Source organism: Bubalus kerabau, chromosome 2 (assembly GCF_029407905.1).
Source record: "Bubalus kerabau isolate K-KA32 ecotype Philippines breed swamp buffalo chromosome 2, PCC_UOA_SB_1v2, whole genome shotgun sequence".
In the NCBI taxonomy this organism is placed as follows: Eukaryota; Metazoa; Chordata; class Mammalia; order Artiodactyla; family Bovidae; genus Bubalus; species Bubalus kerabau.
In genome coordinates this window covers 121287726-121310425 of record NC_073625.1, presented here as the reverse complement: position 1 = coordinate 121310425, position 22700 = coordinate 121287726, and the positions used below count along the sequence as shown (strand labels likewise).

At 40.6% G+C, this 22700-nt stretch overlaps 1 protein-coding gene across 4 annotated transcripts in view; it reads right to left on the bottom strand.

Moving 5' to 3' along the window:
* Positions 1-22700, bottom strand: part of FGF12 (fibroblast growth factor 12) — a 650917-nt gene that overhangs the window by 405910 nt on the left and 222307 nt on the right. The window contains exon 1 of one of the 4 annotated variants that reach the window (XM_055568691.1): positions 920-1321. The exons of the other annotated variants lie outside the window; for them this stretch is intronic. Coding sequence (XP_055424666.1) covers positions 920-1010 — 91 coding nt within the window. The 5' untranslated portion in view covers positions 1011-1321. Of the gene's footprint in view, positions 1-919; positions 1322-22700 lie in introns of those variants that run through there. 4 annotated transcript variants of the gene reach the window in all.

Below are 22700 nucleotides of genomic sequence, written 5' to 3'. Positions count from 1 at the left end.
AATTAGGAGCACCTTTTCTCTCTCCTCACATCCCGCCCCCATTTTGTAAACAGAAAATCAAAAGACACAAAACTTGGGTTAACATTTGCAAGACTACTAGACAACCACTTTAAAAAGAACTTACATCATAAAAAAGAGAGAGATGGACAATTGAAAGTGTGGTAAACAGCTCACTTCATCTGAAGGCTTCAGCAGAAAAGAATCACACTTGGTTGTAGGTTGTTTTTTTTTTATTTCTTTCATTAAAAATTTTAATCGTTTTTTCAATATCGCAGGTCATTAAAAGGGTCTGATTTTCTTCCTTTCTCTTCCTGAGCTTTTCCTGAGGGACCTAGTTGGCTAAACCCAGACCTAATTGGGGCTCTTTTGTTTCACCATCAGTTCAAAGATTGCTTGATCTCCAGGGCAAAACGTACTCTCTCTGACGATGGCAGTCTGTCTACTTTCCAGACAAAAAAAGAACAATAAAAGATAACCTGCCTCGCCAGCCACCTGTTTAAAAGTCCCCTCTCCTGTCGAAAGCATCGGCAACTTCTCAAGAGGAGACTTTGAGCAACTCCAAGTCGCACGCCGCCCTCGCAAGTCACAAGGAGAGAGCCGCGAGGAAGTGCGAAAGCAGGTCACTGGAAGCACCCCTCAGAAAGAGACCCGCGGGTTCCAGCTCAGGCGCTGGGCGACAGCCAAAGCGTTCTATACAACAAGGATGACTTCAGGGATTTAAGAGGAGGGGAAAAAAAAAAAAAATTCAAAGACAGAACTGGCGACGGGGCCATGATCTCACCCCAGTAAGGAAACGCCTTCCTTCCATCATTTACAGCGCTGATTAAAGGAGCAGAGTAGGTAGCGGAGAGGGGACCAGAAGGAAGGAAGAGGGCTGGGCATCTGCAGGATTGGGGCTAAGGAAAGAACATTTTCTCACCACTTAGGCTGCTGCTGGACCTCAGGCTCCTTCCACAGAGACACTGCAGCATATGCACTCCTTTCTTCAAAGAAAGCTCAAGAATCTTCATGGAGAAGCGCGTGTGTGGGGTTGGTCAACTCCCCGCCCACCTCCGCTAATTGTCCAACCAAAAGGCGGCCTGCCTGGGGAAGCCGGGTCCCAAATCCATGGTGCGCGCGTCCCGGGCGCACAGCGGTTCGCACGTCGGCCCGGCCGGAGCCGGGGTTGGGGCTGGAGCGCGGCGGGTGCGGGGCAGGGGCAAGGCTGGGAGGAGGAAGCGCCTCCCGGCTGGGGGCAGCCTCCGGGGGAGCGGGAGGCGCGGCCACACCCCAGCGGGCTCGGCCGTGACACTTTGGGACTTCCCCCAAGGAGGCGGCGGGCCTGCGGGCAGGAGCGCACCGGCTGAGCGGAGGACGTCACCGTGGGTTGGTGCCCCCTTCCAGGTGCGAGCGCCGGGAGGGACGAGGGCGGGATCCCCAAGGGCCCTGGCACCCTGTCAGCTCCTATTCGCGTCGGGCGGTGAGTCCTGGGCGTCCGCCTCCCTGGGTGCCCCCGCCGTCCGGGGCGGCGCGGCGCGGAGCGGAGAGGGGCTCCCAGGGCCGGAAGACAGCGCTCCCGCGGGCTGCGCGCGGGCTGAGGGCGACTCCGGCGTGGGAATCCGGCGGAAGGGAAGCGCCCGCAGGAAGGGCTGGACCCAGGAGGCTGCCGAGCGTCAGAAGCGACTCCAGGGAACAGGGGTGTGGGGGTGGGGAGGCGGGGATGTGGAATGAAGAAAGCTCTAGGGTTCGGGCGCGCGGAGAGAAGGGGTGCCTAGGCGTGGGCGTCTGACCGATGTTCTGTGACCTTGGGTAAGTCCCATACCACCCTGGGCGTCACTTTTCCCCTCGGTAAAACCGGGCGGGGAAGACGGTGCAGAATAGAGAATTGGCAGCTGCTTGTTGGTCCCCGGGTTTCCCAATCTCCTGGAAAAGCTGAGCACAGGTGCCATGGGAAGGCGGGTGCAGATGGAGTAAGGGGGGCTAGAAGGGAAGGCCAGGGTACAGAGGCCTTCCTGAACGCTGTAAGGAAAGGCAGGTGAGGCGGGAAATCTGAAAACAATAGCAATGTTTTACTTTGACGCAATATTCTGTCAGGCTCTGTCTCTGCCAGTTGGCCCCAAAGATGACCAGTGAGCTTCCTTGGTTCTAAAGGTCTCGATTTCTTTTCCCCCCAGCAGCAACTCCTTTAACTTTCCCTTTTCTTTTCTTTCTGTTTCTTCTCCCTCCCCTCCTTCCTTTTCCTTTCTTCCTTCCTTCCTCCCTCCCTCCGGGCCTCCCTCCCTTCTCAGAGGCTATCAATGCTCTTTTGGAAGTCCGATTAGTGAGGCACCAGGAATGCTGGTGTTGCTACTAGAGTCCATCCTATCTGGAATGTCAAAGTAAGAAGGGACCTTAGAAGATACAGCAATACAGCAAGTGGTTAAAAGCACAGACACTGGCAACAAGCAGCTGAAGTGAAAATTCCTATTAACTGTGTGACCTTGAACAAATCTCTTAACTTCTTTGTGCCTCAGTTTCCATATCTCTAAAAGAGTTAATAATACAATAGCATCTACATCTTGTACCTTTATTGAATATTAAAAAAAAACTCAATACAAAATAACTACTGTAATAGTGTTAGCAAGTATTATTACATAGCTTCCAACCTGTAGGGTTTTCCATCACTCTCACTTTCCCATGAATGCCAGCATCCATTCCAGTGTCTACATCTCTGCTTGCACAGTTCAGGTAATAGACTCACCAGCTCCCCAGGTAGTTCACTGCACAAAACCTATTCTAAGATTTACCCTGACATTGAGCCAAAAACTTATTTGACTTTCTTTCTACCCATTGCCTCCAGGCTACCTTGCACTAGCTGGTTAGCTCTTCCCAGCAAGAGAGTGAAAAGTGTTTTCATCACCCCTTTCCTCTTTCTCTTCTCTAGGCTGATCCTTCACAGTTCCTGTGGGGTTCCCTGGAGATTGAAGCTTAAGGTTGTAGTTGCCTAGAAAAGTTAAGTCTCTTCCTCTTTCCTCTCAAAGGTGATGGAAGAAAGCCAGAAGATCAGGAGGGTCTTTTGAGCCCTCAGCCACCACTGGCTCCACATTCTCTTTCAGAATTGAGCTCCAGGCAAGGTCATTTGGGGTGGTTCCAAGACTCAAACAGATATGTGGAGGCCTACCTTCCCATGGGGCTTCCCTGGTAACTCAGCTGGTAAAAAATCCACCTGCAATGTGGGAGACCTGAGTTCTATCCTTGCATTGGAAAGATCCCCTGGAGAAGGGAACGGCTACCCACTCCAGTATTCTGGCCTGGAGAATTCCATGGACTCTATAGTCCATGGGGTCTCAAAGAGTTGGACACGATTGAGCAACTTTCACTTTTCACTTTTTTTCACCTTACCTGGTAGCTCAACTGGTAAGGAATCCACCTGCAATGCCGGAGATCCTGGTTTGATTCCTGGGTCAGGAAGATCCTTGGAGAAGGCATAGACTACCCACTCTAGTATTCATGGGCTTCTGGTGACTCAGAGGTAAAGAATCCGTCTGCAATACGGGAGACCTGGGTTCTATCCCTGGGTTGGGAAGATCCCCTGGAGGAGGACATGGAACCCACTCCAGTATTCTTGCATGGAGAATCTCATGGACAGAGGAGCCTGGCAGGCTATGGTCCATGTGGTCATAAAGAGTTGGACATGACTGACTGAGCACACACACACCTTCCAGTCACCCCTTTGTCCCCTTGTTGAGTGCAATCACCCCAGTTCTGTGGGCTCCACAGTCCTGGAAGAACTTGCTAAAGCTGGAGAGGTAATGAGCCTCAGGGCAATCTGGGCCATGGCCCTTGTCGTTCCAATCTCTGCGGAGATTAGTGAGAAACTTGGCTCATCTGGGGATTTTACCCATAGAAATTCCCCATGGAGGGAGAGATAATTAGCAAAAGGAAAACATCTAAAAATAGTTCTTCCTGCTGCAGCAGAGGCAGAGAGCTTTCCGGTAGAGCTCTTCTGGTCTGGAACCCAGTGCCCAGAGCTATTTTATACTTTAGGAGAGAAAAGCTATTCCTTGAAACGTAGCAAAAGAATTGGAACTTGAGGAAAGCAAGCAAATCACTGTCTGATTTAAAACACCCATGACCTCTGGAGCATCAATTTTCGTGTTCACAATAAACCTCTCTGCCTACCTGGCAAGGCTGTTGCAAGGATTCAATGAGATGAAACGTGAAAGAGCTTTGATGATTCTAATTATCTTCGAAAGATGGAGTGCTCTTGTCAACTCCCCTGGGTTCTAGGTGCTTCTTGATCGTCTAACATAGTGGCTCTTTTACTTGATTATAGAAAAGCTTTATGTGTGAATCTTTTGTCTCCTCAACAGAACTATAAACTCTTAGAAAACAGGGCAGGAAAGCCAAATCTGTCACAGTTAACATTCAGATGGTCAGCTGTCTTGTTTCAGTGACTGTCACAGTGATTCTTATGGCCAGGTATACTTATCACAAAGAGAGCAGATCATCATAGTAGTTAAAAAAAAAAAGAACTGGGGAATCACACTTATAGATTTTTTGTGTGTGAGTTATTGAACTCTCAAAAGAGTTCAGATTAAACCAAAGAAAGCATATAACATTTCAATGCAAAATATTTTCTTACTATATAACATGGATATTTGACCAAAGTAGGTATAAAAGAGAATTGATCAATGGAATTGTATTACTTAGACTTAGCTTTACAAAAAAATAAAGACTTTCGCCCTTATCAGATTTTCATGTACATGCTTGTTAAAACAGCTGCTAAGGTGACATCCAGTTTCACAGTCCACAGTCAGGCATGTCGATGCAGTCTTCCTAAAGTATATTGGGCAGATCTTAAGAAGACTGCATTTTTACATATACCATAACATCCAAAAGCAAGACAAAACAAGCAAATAGCAGTAGCCAGGAAAGAGGCACATTTTAGTCTAACCAAAACTTGGAAATTTTCTACTTTCTGTGTTATTATTCCATAAAGTGAAGTGAAGTGAAGTCGCTCAATCGTGTCTGACTCTTTGCGACCCTGTGGACTGTAGCCTAACAGGCTTCTCCTTCGATGGGATTCTCCAGGCAAGAATACTGGAGTGGGTTATAATTTCCTTCTCCAGGGGATCTTCCCAACCCAGGGATCGAACCCGGGTCTCCCGTATTGGAAGCAGACACTTTAACCTCTGAGCCACCAGGGAAACCCATTATTCCATAAGCAAAAGTCAAATTTTTTGCTAGCAATTATACTTTTAATTTTAACTTAAAGACATGTAATAACCAAATTTTAAATTATAGTATCTGTCTCTAATTAAAATTTTTTAAGTTAGATATTCTGTTTCCTTATTGACCTTGGACCAACTCTAGTAAGTGACTCATTGGTGTGATTTCAAAATGAAATCTTTAATCACTTTCTGAGAGGGATTGGGAAATCTGGTATATAATTATAAGTGAACTTATTTAAATTCTTAGTATCTAAATTTTTCATTTTATAGAGTTATTTACTCACAGTTTGTAAAAGTTAATAATTGTGTGAGGAAGATATGAGATTTTTAAGTGGTAATTTATCTAAAATATTTCTGTTCCTATTAAACATTGGAATCTGTTGACTCTTGGCATCAGCTGTTTAATTAATCAGTGTATTTATCTGTTTGGAAGTCTTCATTGAATCAGTAATAGCATACTAAGAATATTGCCAGGCCTGAAAAACTTTTAATGAGTATATTTAGTGGCAAAATGTCTATTAAAAGGAAAGCAACTATATTTAACAAAAAAGCCAAACCAAACCATAAACTGAAGCATGAAAACCAGTCTGATAGCTAATGTAGTATCTTTGTTCTATGATATATGTCTAGACCACTGACTGCCAGGGTAAAAACTTGGTCTACATCTCATGTCTTTAAAAATACTCTCAAATCTAGTTTTGATAGGCAAGGCAACTGTCAGAGACTGGATCTTTGTATCTCCCTAGAATTCATATGTTAGATTCTCTCCCCTAAGGTATTGGAAAGTGGGGTCTTTGGGAAGCTTAACCCTCGTGAATGGAGTTAGTGCCCTTTTGAAAGAGATCCCAGAGAACTTTCTCTCCCCTTTCACTATGTGAAGACACAGAAGATGGCTATCTGTTAGCCAGGAAGCAAGCCCTCACTGCCACTGGATCTGCCAGTGCCTTGATGTTAGACTTCTTAACCTCTAGAACTGTGAGAAATAAATACTTGTTGTTTAAGCCACCTAATCTATGGTACTTTTGTTACACCAGCCTAAACAAAGATAGCAACAAAATCAATCTTATTAGATGTGACAAAAACAGTCATTGGCACCACACTTATTTTTTAATGACATATATGGCCCAATTAAGTTAAAATAACTTTTGTTTTCAAAAAAGCAAATGCATGAGTTTTTTGTTATCTTCTTCCTTTTGTTCCTTTTTATTTGTTGTTCTTCTATTTATTCTTTCCCTCTAAATTTTCTATTTTGAAACAGAGACTTACAGAAAAGTTGCAAAATAATAGAGTTCATGCATACTCTTTACCCAGCTTCTCTTAGTATTAACAACTCATATAATCAGTGTACACTTACCAAAACCAGAAAATGTATACTAGTACCATGCTATCAAATTTACTACTAGCGTTATTGAACTTACACCATTTTTTTACCCTAATGCCCTTTTTCTGTTTCAGGATCCAGTTAGATTCCACCTTGTACTTCATTGTGTATCCTTAGTCTCCTTCAATCTTCGGAGTCCCTCAGTCTCTCCTTGTTTTCAGTACTTTGAAACTTCTGATAAATATTGATCAAATGTTTTGTGGAATGTGTTTCAATTTGAGTTCATGTGATTCCAAATAGGAAAAGGAGTACGTCAAGGCTCTATATTGTCACCCTGCTTACTTAACTTATATGCAGAGTACATCATGAGAAACACTGGGCTGGAAGAACCACAAGCTGGAATCAAGATTGCCGGGAGAAATATCAATAACCTCAGATATGCAGATGACACCACCCTTATGGCAGAAAGTGAAGAGGAACTCAAAAGCCTCTTGATGAAAGTGAAAGAGGAGAGTGAAAAAGTTGGCTTAAAGCTCAACATTCAGAAAACGAAGATCATGGCATCTGGTCCCATCACTTCATGGCAAATAGATGGGGAAACAGTGGAAACAGTGTCAGACTTTATCTTTTGGGGCTCCAAAATCACTGCAGATGGTGACTGCAGCCATGAAATTAAAAGACGCTTACTCCTTGGAAGGAAAGTTATGACCAACCTAGATAGCATATTGAAAAGCAGAGACATTACTTTGCCAACAAAGGTCTGTTTAGTCAAGGCTATGGTTTTTCCACTGGTCATGTATGGATGTGAGAGTTGGACTGTGAAGAAAGCTGAGCACCGAAGAATTGATGCTTTTGAACTGTGGTATTGGAGAAGACTCTTGAGAGTCCCTTGGACTGCACGGAGATCCAACCAGTCCATTCTAAAGGAGATCAGTCCTAGGTGTTCATTGGAAGGAATGATGCTGAAGCTGAAACCAGTACTTTGGCCACCTCATGCAAAGAGTTGACTCATTGGAAAAGACTCTGATGCTGGGAGGGGTTGGGGGCAGGAGGAGAAGGGGACGACAGAGGATGAGATGGCTGGATGGCATCACCAACTCGATGGACCTGAGTTTGAGTGAACTCCGGGAGTTGGTGATGGACAGGGAGGCCTGGCGTGCTGTGATTCATGGGGTCGCAAAGAGTTGGACACGACTGAGCGACTGAACTGAACTGAACTGAATGCTATCTAAATGATTAGTCTGCCTTTACTGATTTTCAGCAAGAATGCTACAGAAGTGATGTAGTGATGTTGTATCCTTTTCAGTACATCATTATCAAGAGCTGTGGTAGTGGTTGGTAGTTGAGTCACTAAGTCATGTCCGACTCTTTGTGACCCCATGGACTGTAACCTGCCAGGCTGTTTTGTCTATGAATTTCTCCAGACAAGAATACTAGAGTGGGTTGTCATTTCCTTCTCCATTGGATCTTCCCAACCCAGGGATCAAACCCGTGTCTCTTGCATTGCTGGTGGATTTTTTACCAACAGAGCCACCAGAGAAGCCCTATTAAGGGCTGCTGCTGTTGCTAAGTCACTTCTGTAGTGTCTGACTCTGTGCAACCCCATAGACCACAGCCTTCCAGACTCCTCCATCCATGGGATTTTCCAGGCAAGAGTACTGGAGTGGGGTGCCATTGCCTTCTCCCCATTAAGGGCTATATGATGTCAACTAGTGATATTAACATTAATCACTAGGTTAAGATAGTGACTGCTAGGTTTCTATTCTGTCAAGTTGTATTTTATCTTCATTTACAGTTGATAAATAGCTTAAGGAAGAAACTCTTAAGCTGTGCTAATATCTTGTTTCTCCTTAAACTTAAACATCCACTGATGTTAGCATCCATCGGTGGGTCTTACTTGTAGTAACTATTACTGAGCTGTTTTCCTAATAGTGGCTTTATATTTTCAAGATTCTTTTTATTGTAATGGAAATTCTTCTGCAAGAGCTGTCCATTCTCTCCCTCTTACTTATTTATTCAATTATTTATTTATTACAGTGTGATCTGAGGAATATTTATTTATAGGTTATAATCTAATGGGCTTCCCTGGTGGCTCAGACAGTAAAGAATCTACCTGCAATGTAAAAGACCAGGGTTCGATCCCTGGGTTGGAAAGATCCCCTGGAGAAAGGAATTGTAAGCCACTCCAGTATTCTTCCCTGGAGAATTCCATGGACAGAGGAGCCTAGTCTGCCACAGTCTATGAGATCACAAAGAGTTGGACACAACTGAGAGGCTAATACTCATTTTATAATCCAATATTACCATTATTTATTTTGTGACAAATTGTTTCAGCTTTAGCCTTTAGGAGATACTTCTGGTTGGCTCTGGTATCTGTTTACTAGAAGTTCCCTAATTTTCTTGCATCACAAGATATTCCAAGTTTATCTTTTATCTTCTTTTATTGGAATTAGACTCCAATTAGTCTAATTCTTTTTATTGGAAAATAATATTTATGAACCAAACTCTGGGTGCTAAGTGTGCCCATTTTTACAGGGGTGTCATTGATCCTAGATTCTCTCAATGGAGAAAGCTAGGAAATATATGCATATAAACAAACCCATACATACACATACAGCATTTCTATTTCTGTATATACGTCCCCCTTTAGAGACATCTATATGTAGAAATATCTATGTGTAGATGTATCTATATGGAAATGTATAATAGATAGATATCCATAAATAATAAGTGTAATATAGATGACTAATATGTATGATTGCAGTCCATCATCACGAGTTTCATTTTAGTCTTTGCCCTTTCCTTACTTGTAACTTCTTTTCCCAATAGTAAAAAAATTGTATTATTTACAGTATATTCACTTATTGATTCAACCCTCATATACACTTAAAGTAGTTACATAATTCCTAACCAGAGTAACAGATTTACTACTACAGTACAGTATGTATGCACATTTGTTTGTCTTTAATCTTTTATGGTCAAAATATTATTTTTGATTTGGCTTTTGATAGATTTTTCTTCTCCATTCTCTTCAGTGTAGTTTAGTTATTAATTTGGAATCCAGTTAGATTCATTCGTTTTCTCTTATCTTCAATATTGGTTGATTTTAATTATTAATAAAACTAATTATATTTAATTACTTTATTATTTGAGTATGTAAAACCTGCTATGTTTTGCTATGGTTCTAAGAGTCAAAGCTACAAAAAAGCATACTCCAATAAGTTTTACACTCTCATCCCTTCTGTCCTATCCCCATTTCCCATTTCCCCTTCTTTCCACTCCTTTTCCAACAACCCCTTATAGGTAACTGATCTCTTTAATTTCTGATATATGTTCCATAGGTTTCTTTTGCACAAAAGGGCATCCACTGCGCTATTTTGTGGCACTTAGGTTATTTTCAATATTTTTCAATTACAAACAGTACTACAATAAATAACGTGTAGCATTTTCATATTACTAGAGGTATATCTTCAAAATAGATTCGAGAAATGAGAATGCCGAGTCAAACACCAAGTATGCAGGTAGTTTTGTTAGCTACTACCAAATTTCCCTTCAGAAGCTTGTGTGAGGGGGGCCAGTCCCTCCCACCAGCACACTGCAGCAGCAGCTATGGCCCTGCCAAAACAGGAAGGCTGATGCTTCTCACGTAGGAAACACCCCCTTGAGAATCTGGCCTGGTGACCAGGAAGGATTGCGCTTCTGAGCCCCACAGGACATCTCCTATAAGGCCATACCTTCAAGAATGTAAGAGGTAGCTGATTTCCCTGATATATGGAAACAAGCAGAGAGAAGTAGGAAAAAGGCAGAGAAAGTGGAATATGTTCCTGTTGTATTGAAAGAAGACAAAACTTTACCAAAAGAATTACATGAAGATAAGCAGGCTACCTGATAGAGTTCAAAGTAATGGTCACAAAATGCCCACCAAACTCAAAAGAAAACTGGATAAACTCCATGAGAACATCAACAAAACATAAGAAAGTACCAAAGTGAAGTGACAATTGAACAGAAAAATACACAACAGCTGATTGGATGAGGTAGAAGGACAAATAAGCATGCTAGAATATAACAGTAGAACCCATCTAGACAGAGCAGAATAAAAAAGAATTTAAAAATGTAAAGATATCTTCAGGGATGTTTGTGACATCATCAAGCAGGATGATGTTCACATTATAGGGTCCCAGAAGGAGAAGAGAGATAAAAGGCCTAGAAAAAATTTGAAGATGTAGTGACTGAAAAGTTTCTTAAATCTGGGCAAGGAAACAGAAATCTAGGTCCAGGAAGCCCAGAGAGTTCCATTAAGATGAAGCCAAAGAGACATGTACCAAAGACATGTTATAATTAAAATAGTAAAAGTTAAGAATAAAGAGAGAATCCTAAAAGCAGAAAGAGAAAAATTTGTTATGTACATGGGAAGCACCATAAGGCTATCGGAAGATTTTTCTGCAGAAACTTTATAGGCAGAGGGAAGTGGTGTTACTGAAAAGTGCTGAAAGGAAAAAACATCAAATCAAGAATGCTCTACCCAAAAAGGTTAATATTCAGAGTTGAAAGAACAATTTAGAGTTTCCCAGATAGGCAAAAGATAAAGGAGTTCATTACCACTAAACTAGCCTTACAAGAAATGATAAAAAGACTTCTTTAATCTAAAAAGAAATTACAGTAATTATTAATAAGAAAACAGGAAAGTAAAAACCTCACAGGAAAAAGTAAATAATGGTAGTGGATCAATGATGTATAAAGCAAGCATGAAGGTTAAAAGGCAAAAGTAGTAAAATTTAAAATATAATAATTAGTTAAGGTTTACATAAAATAACAAGATGTAAAAATGTGTCATCAATAGTATAAATTGGGAGTGAGGGCAAAGAATTAATATACAAAGCTTTGCTGCACAGAACTCCAGCACTTTGAGAGCCACCAGGCTCCTCTGTCCATGGGATTCTCCAGGCAAGAATACTGGAGTGGGTTGTCATTTCCTTCTCCAATAAAGCTTTGAAATGTATTCAAATTTCAGTTGCTACCAAATTAAAACAGTTATTTTAAAACGATATTACATGTGAGCCTAACAGTAACAACAAGGAAAAAACTTACAGTAAATACACAAAAGAATATGCGAACGAAATCTCAAAATAACACTAAAGAAAACCACCAAAACACAAGGAAAGAAATAAAGAAGAAAGGAGCACAGAGTAACTACAAAACAGCTAGAAAACAATTAACAAAATGGCAGTCAGTTCAGTTCAGTTGCTCAGTCGTGTCCGACTCTGAGACCCCATGAATTCCAGCACGCCAGGCCTCCCTGTCCATCACCAACTCCCGGAGTTCACTCAGACTCACGTCCCTCGAGTTGGTGGACATCCAGCCATCTCATCCTCTGTCGTCCCCTTCTCCTCCTGCCCCCAGTCCCTCCCATCATCAGAGTCTTTTCCAATGAGTCAACTCTTCGCATGAGGTGGCCAAAGTACTGGAGTTTCAATTTTAGCATCAGTCCTTCCAAAGAATACCCAGGACTGATCTCCTTCAGAATGGACCGGTTGGATCTCTTTGCAGTCCATGGGACTCTCAAGAGTCTTCTCCAACACCACAGTTCAAAGGCATCAATTCTTCGGCGCTCAGCCTTCTTCACAGTCCAACTCTCACATCCATACATGACCACTGGAAAAACCATAGCCTTGACTAGACGGACTTTTGTTGGCAAAGTAATGTCTCTGCTTTTTAATATGCTATTTAGATTGGTCATAACTTTCCTTCCAAGGAGTAAGCGTCTTTTAATTTCATGGAAGTAGTTAATTTTTATCAATAATTACTTTGTAAATGGGTTTATTCATCAATCAAAAGACAATGAGTGGCTGAATGGATAATCAAGACCTATCTGTCTGTTGTTCTAGAGAGACTCACTATTAAAGTAAGGACACACACAAATCAAAAGTAAAGGGGTGGAAAAGGTATTCCATGCAAAGTTTGTCCATATCAGACAAAATAGACTTTAGAACAAAGACTGTAATAAAAGTCAAAGAAGGGTATTAGATAATGATAAAGGGATCGATGTAGTAAGAAGACATGTAATTTACAAATACAGATGCACCCACTATAGTAGGACCAAAATAGAGAAAGAAAACATTAATACTTATGAATTTCAAGGAAGTAATGTTTGCTTATTTATCAAAACTCATTACCAAAATAGGATCACATTTCCAAATAGATGTCCTCAGTCCTAACACCTGAACACTTCTCTGATCCTAAAAATCCCACAGATTCTTTCTGACTGAGGACAAATGCCACAGTGCTCTCTCTGGAAAATTTTCTCTGATGTATCGTCCCCTGTTCTTCAAATCAATCACAATTTCCTTTGAGCTCCTAACACACTATAGTCCCTCTACCACAGAATTTATCTTATTCTGCCTGCAAATGTATATATTCCCTAAGAGATTATGGGCACCTTTACCTAAACATTTAAGTATGTCTCTCTTTAATTATTTTATATCTTAGAACATGTAATAAGTAATTTATTTATTAAATATTGATGAAATAAAATACCAAATAAAATGTCTATTAATTTTGATGAAATGAGATAACATAGAGACTGTTACTGTGAACTTTCCATTGGGGAAAATATTTTCAGCTGTACAGTAAATTAGAAAACAATAACCTATAAAGAACTGAAAGATATGAGCAATGTAAGAGATATAATGCACTTTTTAAACATGTGAAAAGTCGTAAGAGTCACTCATAATAAAGAACTACAGGGGAAGAGATCAAAATAATGGAGTGAGAGCACACTGAGCTCATCTCCTCCCATGAACATATCAAAAATACACCTACACAAGGAGCAGTTCTCACTGAAAACACACTGGAGACTAGCGAAAAAACTCCTACAATCAAGACTATAAGGGAGATATACAGGGAGTTGGGTAGGAAGGGAAGAGAAACTAGCAACTTGGGACCCATGCCCCTTGGAGGGGACACAGTAGAGGAGAGGCATATCACAGACTCAGAGGTCTCCCTGAGGTGAGAGGTTCTAACCACATTCTGGGCACTCCAGCCCTACGACCTGACTCCAGAAAGATGAGTCTCCTTAGCTGGTTTGAAAACCAGTGGGGCTAATTGAAGAGCTAGAGTTCATTTGTGAAGAGCATGCACATACTTGTTTATTCCTAGGAAAGGGGGGAGGAACAGATTGAAACTGCTCAGGGCTCTGGCCAGTGTCCCGCGATTGCCCCAGTGTGTGTCCTGGTGCCTTTAGATCTGGAGCAGCTCCTGGGTAGGGCAACGGCTTGCTGCCTTGCCAAGGAGACTGCACATATGAGAGGGACAGGGCCAGCTGGGCCCAGCACTTCATCTGAACAGGGTGAGGGCAGCCTTTGCTGGTGTTCTTGGCGGCAGTGATTAGAAGCTCTCGAACTCTGACTGCTGTGCCAGGACCATGCCAGTGCCTGCCCTAGCCCACACCAGGCACCCAATCAGGCCCTTCCAGCTCCAGCAAAGCTCCCCTCTGGGGTAAAGGTGTTGTTGCCAGGAGAGGGGGAAGTGCACACCCAGAGAAAAGAGAACCAGCTCAAACCTAACCCTCAAGGCTTCTGCTCCAGCACCTCAGAACCTTCCTTCACCCACTACTGGATGGTGGCAGCCACTGAGAATAGGAGGAACCCAACTCACAACCAGTTCTGGCTTCTGTCCCTCCATCTCCAGTCCCACCTCCCAGCAAAATGATAACTGCATCACACCCCAGGGGAAGATGTGATCCATGCTCACTCCTCATCCAGCTCTGCCACAAAAGTCACAGCACACACAGCCTGCAGAGGGATGCTCCCACACAAGAACACCCCTTCAAGACAGGAATAGGTAAGTACTTCATAGAGACAGAGGAAGTTACACAGACTTATAAAGCAGAGGAGTTTATTTCAAACAAAAGAACAATAAAAAAAAAAAAAACCCTGGGGAAAGAAAACAACTAATAAAAACAGAGATAAAGAGTACAAAGCCTTAGTAAAAATATACTCATTGAACTTGGGGAAAGAACAAATGAACACAGAAGTTTAACAAGAAAGCAAAAAATATAAAAAGGAACCAGTGAGAACTAATAAATAAAAACATGATAGAAGGGAATAACTGCAGACAAGGTGATACTGAGGAATGCATAAGTGATTTGGAAGATAGGATGATGGAAATCACCTAATCAGAAGAGCAAAAAAAAAAAAAAAATCAAAAGAAAAAAGGGAAGACAGTTTAAGAGACCTCTGGGATAACATCAAGATATTAACATTTGCATCATAGCAGTCTCAGAAAGAGAAGAGAGGAAGAAAGTGTTAAAAATGTATTTGATGATATTATGGCTGAAAAATTCCCAAACCTGAAGAAACAGATATCCCAGGTACAGAATGCACAGAGCTCAAACAGACCCATATGGGGAGCTATCATAATTAAAATGACAAAACTTAAAGAGAAAATTCTAAAGGCAGGAAAACAACGTCTCACATACAAGGGATAAACTTTGCACCTGATAGAAACTTTGCAGGACAGAAACGAGTGGTATGATATATGTAAGTGCTGAAAGGGAAAAACCTACAATCTAGAACACTCTATTTAACATGGTTATCTTTCAGAATTGAAGGAGAGATAAAGGACGTAGACAAGCTCAAACAAAAAAGTTCATCAATATTAAAAAATTGGACAGTCTAGAAGAAAACAGGTGGTACTAGTGGTAAAGAACCTGCCTGCCAATGGAGGAGACATAAGAGACTGGGGGTCAGTCCCTAGGTTGGGAAGATCCTCTGGGGGAAGAAATGGCAACCCACTCCAGTATTCTTGCTTGGAGAATCCCATGGACAGAGGAACCTGGGGGACTACAGTCCGTAAGGTTGCAAAGAGTCAGAATGACTGAAGTGACTTTGCACACATGCACATGAAGCGACCCCATGGACTGTAGCCCACCAGGCTTCTCAGTCCATGAGATTTTCCAGGCGAGAGTACTGGTGGGTTGCCATTTCCTTCTCCAGGGGATCTTCCCGACCCAGGGATTGAACCCAGGTCTCCTGCATTGTAGGCAGATGCTTTACCCTCTGATCCACCTGAGAAGCCCAAAAACTGGGCAGCTGCATGTAAAAGAATGAAATTATAACACTTTTTCACACTGGTATACAAAGGAAAATCAAAATGGATTAAAGACCTAAATGTAAGACTACCAAAACCCATGAAATTCCTAGAAGAAAATATAGGTAGAGAACACTCTTTGACAAAAATCTTTTTTGGACCTGGCTCCTAAGGCAAATGACACAAATGGGATGTAATTAAAGATAAATACTGTACATTATCACTTTTATGTTTAAAATAATGAAACAAATGAATAAAGATTACTAAGCAAACATAGACTTAAATAAAAAGAACAAACCAGTGGTTACCAGTAGGAACAGGGAAGGTAGAGGGGCAAGATACAGGTAGGGGATGAAGAGGTACAACTACTATGTATAAAATAAATAAACAAGGATATATAGTACAGCACAAGAAATAGAGCCAATATTTTATAATTTTAATGAAACATGTACTAAGTCACTTCAGTCATGTCCGATTCTGTGTGACCCTAAGGACTGCAAACTGCCAGGCTCCTCTGTCCAGGGGATTCTCCAGGTTAGGATACTGGAGTGGGTTGCCATGCCCTCCTCCAGGGGTTCTTCCTGACCCAGGGATCGAACCCCCATCTGTTAACGTCTAACCTGCATTGACAGGTGGGTTCTTTACCACTAGCACCACCTGGGAAGCCCTAAATGGAATAAACATAATCTATAAAACTATTGAATCACTTTGTTGTTTATCTGAAACTGATATAACTATATATCAACTACACTTCAATTAAAAAGATAGAACTACAAAATATACCAACAATAAGATACTATTTTCTAATTACTCAGATGTCAAAGATGTCAGTATTTGAGAATCCAGTGTACAAGAGAGAATGGAAAGGAAATGGTAATTCGGAGGTTTGTTAACCATGAAATATCACCTTCCTTCATACACAGTCTCTGCTCAATACATAAGGAAGGTCGATAACTAGCTGCCGAATTGAATATATATTTCACCCAGTGTTGTAGGTTACTTTCAAGACTGAGTTAACTATATACTATAGTTCATCTGCAGATAAGGCCTTAATCAAATTTATTATAAACTTATGTGGAAATTATAAACAAAAACAACATACGTCATGCATTTGATCCTTCCTGAAAATAAATTACACACCGACCTAATGATTTCAAGCATGAGAAAAATAAAGGAGGTCTTGATAGGAGTGAAAAGAAACTCAGACCAGGAGAAAAGCAGCATTTGGAACAATTTCATTGACTAACCTAGCACAATCATCCTGGAAGACCAATAGACCAAGACCTAGGAGAACAGGTTTCTGTAGTACCCATCAGAAATGTCTTATACTTCGATACTGCACAACTGTTTCCCTTTCTGGTTTGACAGTTTAATTATCAAATAATGAAAAATGGAAAGATCAGAAATACCTGGTTTCTATAGCTTTATGCAAGTACCCAATCCTTTGGATATGTAAATTTTGGGATAAAGCTTCCAGTAGCTAGCACTAGATAACCTTCTTTGGCATCTGGGCCTGTGTAAATTTTTCATTTAGATTCAAAGATTATTTTCATCTTAGAGCTATGTTCTCTTTGGATCTATTTCCTCTCACTTGGTGGAAAGCACAAGTGGACAGGTCTTGTACTTTCAAATCAGAATGGACCTGGCTTTATTTCTCAACCCAGACATTTAATAGGTGATGTCACTTCTCCAAATTACATTTTTTCTCATTTGCACAATGGAGGGGCTATTAATAATCAAATAAAATAAATATCTCTACATAGAGCCTGCCAAAGAGTGCTCAATTAACGGTGGTAATGATAGTGGTGTGTGTATGGGGGGGGGGTGCTTTTCTGACATTGATCACTTTGGGAAAACTTTGCCATTAATAATCTTTTTCAACTTAAAGATATATTCAGCAACAGCAACATCAAGCACCTGTTATGTGAGATTATTTTTATAACTTCTATGCTACATGCTGTATAGGTAATTAGGAACCATTTTTGTTTAAGGAAAGAAACTTAGAAAATTGGATTTTTAGAAGAAAGGTTTTGAGGATTTTTGCTTCATCAAAACTCTAAGAAATGATTGCTAATAGACATAAAATTTCATCTGGGGTTGATATAATGTTCTGGAATTAGACAGTGATTATGGTGGCTCAGTCTTGGGAATATACAAAACCACTCAACTGTACACCTTACAGGGGGTGAATTTTATAGTATCTGAATCACATCTCAGCTTTTAAAAATTCTATAAGGAAAATAATTGGGCCTCCACAAGATGGTGTGTCCATGTGTGCTCAGTCACTTCAGTCGTGTCCGAGTCTTTTCCACACTATCGACTGTAGCCCACCAAGCTCCTCTGTCCATGGGATTCTCCAGGCAAGAATACTGGAGTGGGTTGCCATGCCCTCCTCCAGGGGATCTTCCCCATCCAGGGAATGAACTCAAGCCTCCTGCATTGCAGACGGATTCTTTACCATTGAGCCACCAGGGAAGTCCAGCAAGATGGTATATAACTACAAAATTAATTTAAGTGATGGTTCCTTTTCCTTTTTCTCTTTCCATTTTAGTTGCCTTTCTTATTTGGATGGAAGGCCCCTCCAAGTCCTACAGATTATAACTGTCAATCTTTACAGTGGTCTCACAGGAAACATTTGAGATCTCAGAGCTGTAAGTTCCTCAGCTCAAATCCCAGTGTTACCAGCTGAGTGTGTTCAAACACAGATGAACTTCTCTGAGCTTCATTTTTCTCATTTGTGAAATGAGGTTAATGACCTGCCTTGAAGAGTTGTTGTGGCAACAGAATATGAAAGAAATAAAGGAAAAGTGAGTGTTTTATGCAGAGTTTAGCACTTATAGATGCCTCACAAATAAGAGTTTCTTATTTCCTTTATCCCAAGATCTTCGATCTGATTCATAAGGATTGGAACATTTCCACAAGAGGATTTTTAAAATCAGGAGATGGTATAAATCACCCACTGGTCATCCCTATATATAAAATTTATACTATGTAAATGTAAATATCTTTCTTAAAGATGGATTCTAAGGCTTTAAGGTTATTAACAATGTTTCAGAATTTGATACTTGACAAGCAAAGAAATGAAGAGAAAATTTGGAAAATCAGTCCCCCTTCCATTCTCCACCACATGCCTGATGCGTCACTGACACCTCGTGCTGAGGAATAAAAGTAGCTTCTGCTTAGGAGGAGGTGTTAGCATGATGCCCACTTATTCAGAGAGTGTTTTTTGTTTATTTATTTGTCATTTTTAATCCAAGGTATCACCTAGACACTCAGCATTAGGGCTAAATTCTGGATTAGCAAGCACCAAAACCATGCCTTAGCCATTTTATCAGTCAACAGGTACAACTATCAAAAAGACCAACATCGAAGGTGAAAAAACAGCCAGCACCAAGATTTCAACTGTTACATATATGTTAAATACACACACACACACACGCGTGCGCACACACACACACACACACACACACACACGTGGGTAAAAGAGTCTGTGAGCATAGACATAAAAATGTGCCAGTGGCTACTTCCCACTGGTGAGTATGGTGGTTACTGGCAATGGAGGGGAAGCAACAGAGTACAGGGCTTCCCCAGTGGCTCAGCGGTAAAGAACAGCCTACTATCAAATGAGGGTTCAATACTTGGGTCAGAAAGATCCCCTGGAGGAGGGCAAGGTGACCCTCTACAGTATTCTTGCCTGGAGAATCCCATGGACAGAGGAGACTGGCAGGCAATAGTATATGTAAAGCTAGAGACATAGTGCCTGGGGAACACCGAAACACTCGATAGACATTATCATTGATTTCTATTCCTACATCTTTGTGTTAAATTTTCTACAACTATTGTTGAAGACTTTTAAAATCAGAAATAAATATTATTTGTTTAAAAAAATCAGCATCTTTTTATGTTTATAAGTAATTTTTTTAAGTTACTTTTAATTGGCAGATAATTGCTTTACAATGATGTATTGGTTTCTGCTGTATATAAGTCTTTTTTTTTTAATTTATTAGAATGGCAAGTACTCTTAAGGTCACAACATCAACAAATACTTGTTTCATGACCCAATGTATGTGCTTCATTCTCGGATCTTAGTGAAAGCCATAAAATGTTTGTAAACATGCTATTGTTATTTACAGTTCTTCTGAAGTCAAATGGAGAAATTTTCTAGAAAAGCATCAAGGATTGGATGGAATATCCTGATTCCCTGCACAGACTTCTAGGGATTGATATACTACTACTACTTCCAGGAAGTGGATTAAGCAGTATCTCCAAGGCACTACCAAGTATTCTTTTTGAAAAGTGTACCAGTTCACAGTTTTCCTACAATGCCTACCAATGCTTCCAGACCCTCAAATGACATATTTAAAAATTAAAATAAAATAGACTCTTATTCCTGAGGTTCTAGGATCAATTTTTACAAGCTTAGGAAAACTGCAAGATCAATCAAGTATCCAGATATTCTAAGAAAAAAAGACAGATGGGTAATTTCCAGACTCAGTTTTTTAATTCCCAAACTTTTGCAGCCACACACACACACAAAGACACACCACACACATACACATCCTTAATTTTTCATTTTCCTAATCTAATTAGGATACATTATTTTGAAGGGAATAAGAACACAAATAAATAAATTATTGCTTCTGATGGACTTTTTTGGTTTCCCAAGCAATTTTTGCATTTTCAAAACAGAAATTTAGGGACATCAAACCTGGGCAAGACTTAGGTGGCACAAGCTGTATTAGCAAGCTTCATTCACAATCTTAAATTGCTTTCTCTAACCCTATTTCTCCCAAAAACTTCACAAGGAAATAAATGATGGATGTATATATCTATTTTCAAAAGGTATTTCATCTGACATCATTATCTTACTCAAAGGAAAATATCCCTAGTTTCACAACTGTTTGGGGAAATAAATTTAAAATAGTGTGTGCTCAGGAATACAAAAAACTTTTGATAAAACATTGTTGAATATTTCACTCCCTTCTTCAAAAGCTTATTATGGTTTCTTTATAGCCTAAAAAAGAATTTCCAACATCTTTATCTTGACATTCAAAAACTGGCACAGTTGTTACCTAGCTTTCTGACCACAGTTTCTCCAGTATCCCATCACATATCATTACTTCAAGTTCACAATTCCATATCTGAAATACCTATCACTGGGTATGTATTGTAATTCGGATTTTGAGGACACAAGGTGGTATTTTTAAAAAGTAGTACAGTGAATGTTTAAAGTATTAGCAAAATCTCTGTATGTTGGAGCTGCTGCTGCTGCTGCCGCCAAGTCATTCCAGTTGTGTCCAACTCTTCGCGACCCCACAGACGGCAGTCCACCAGGCTCCCCCGTCCCTGGGATTCTCCAGGCAAGAACACTGGAGTGGGTTGCCATTTCCTCCTTCAATGCATGAAAGTGAAAAGTGAAAGTGAAGTCGCTCAGTCGTGTCCGACCCTCAGCAACCCCATGGACTGCAGCCTAACAGGCTCCTCCGTCCATGGGATTTTCCAGGCAAGAGTACTGGAGTGGGGTGCCATTGCCTTCATGTTGGAGCAGGACTTATAATAAAAAAGCATTGATATTTCGCAGCAAAATTTACAAAGATTCTCATAAGTGGAGTAAGTAAAGTTTATAAACAGCCTCGTGTCAGTTCAGGTCAAGTTGTGCCACCAAGTAAGTCTGCTGTAACTTAAGAAGGAAATAACGATTTTCAGAGCTTCTCAGAAACTGTAGAGAATGGGTTGTGAGCCTGCATGTGCTTTACTTGAACATAGATCTTTGAACTTTTGAGCTTTTGTTAATTTGCCGTCTGTAGCCAAGTAGATCCTCTGCATCTCTTCTAATGTATTCAACTCCATCATGGGCCAGTTCAAATATCAGCTCTTCCATAGATTCATCCTTCCTCTGTTTGCTGTTTATTTCTTCCTCCAAACTAGAAATTCCTTAAGAAACAACATTGTGTTTGCTTTGCCTTTGCATACTGTGATGCCTAGCAGTGTATTTTCCTCAAAAGGGTAAATAAATTGATTAAGCAAGCCTACCCAAAGCAAAACTCTTGACAAAGCAAGCATTATGATATATCTCTATTTCTCTCTATAAACCTGGATTTTTACAAAATGACCAGTTTCTGTTTTTTATTAAACTAGTTTTACTCAGAATCTATCTTTCTGGTTAAATATTTTCTAGCAAGGCTGAGAAATGGCAACCCACTCCAGTATCCTTGTCTGGAAAATTCCATGGACAGAGGAGCCTGGTGGGCTACAGTCCATGTGGCCACAAAGAGTAGGCCACAACTGGGAAAAATAATAAGCAGGATAGTAACTAGCTTTTATTTGAGTTCAACTCTGAGTAGACTTCAAAGATATCAATTTTAGATTAGTGTAGTACTAAGAAAATATAAGTTAAAAAATTAGCTCTTTCATATATTACACTCTTCATTCTTCTATAATTATTTAAGAATATTTAAATTATTTCCAGAAGCAGGTTTTATGCTCTTTAGTGGGTTAGAAATATATCTTCTTAGTTTGTATTCTTTTTAGTACACTGCAGACAATTGAGGGTTCCTTAATGAATTAAGACCACCTGATCTGCCTCTTGAGAAATTTGGATGCAGGTCAGGAAGCAACAGTTAGAACTGGACATGGAACAACAGACTGGTTCCAAATAGGGAAAGGAGTACGTCAAGGCTGTATATTGTCACCCTGCTTATTTAACTTCTATGCAGAGTACATCATGAGAAACGCTGGACTGGAAGAAACACAAATTGGAATCAAGATTGCTGGGAGAAATATCAATAACCTCAGATATGCAGATGACATCACCCTTATGGCAGAAAGTGAAGAGGAACTAAAAAGCCTCTTGATGAAAGTGAAAGTGGAGCGTGAAAAAGTTTGCTTAAAGCTCAACATTCAGAAAACGAAGATCATGGCATCCGGTCCTATCACTTCATGGGAAATAGATGGGGAAACAGTGGAAATAGTGTCAGACTTTATTTTTTGGGGCTCCAAAATCACTGCAGATGGTGACTGCAGCCATGAAATTAAAAGACACTTACTCCGTGGAAGGAAAGTTATGACCAACCTAGATAGCATATTCAAAAGCAGAGACA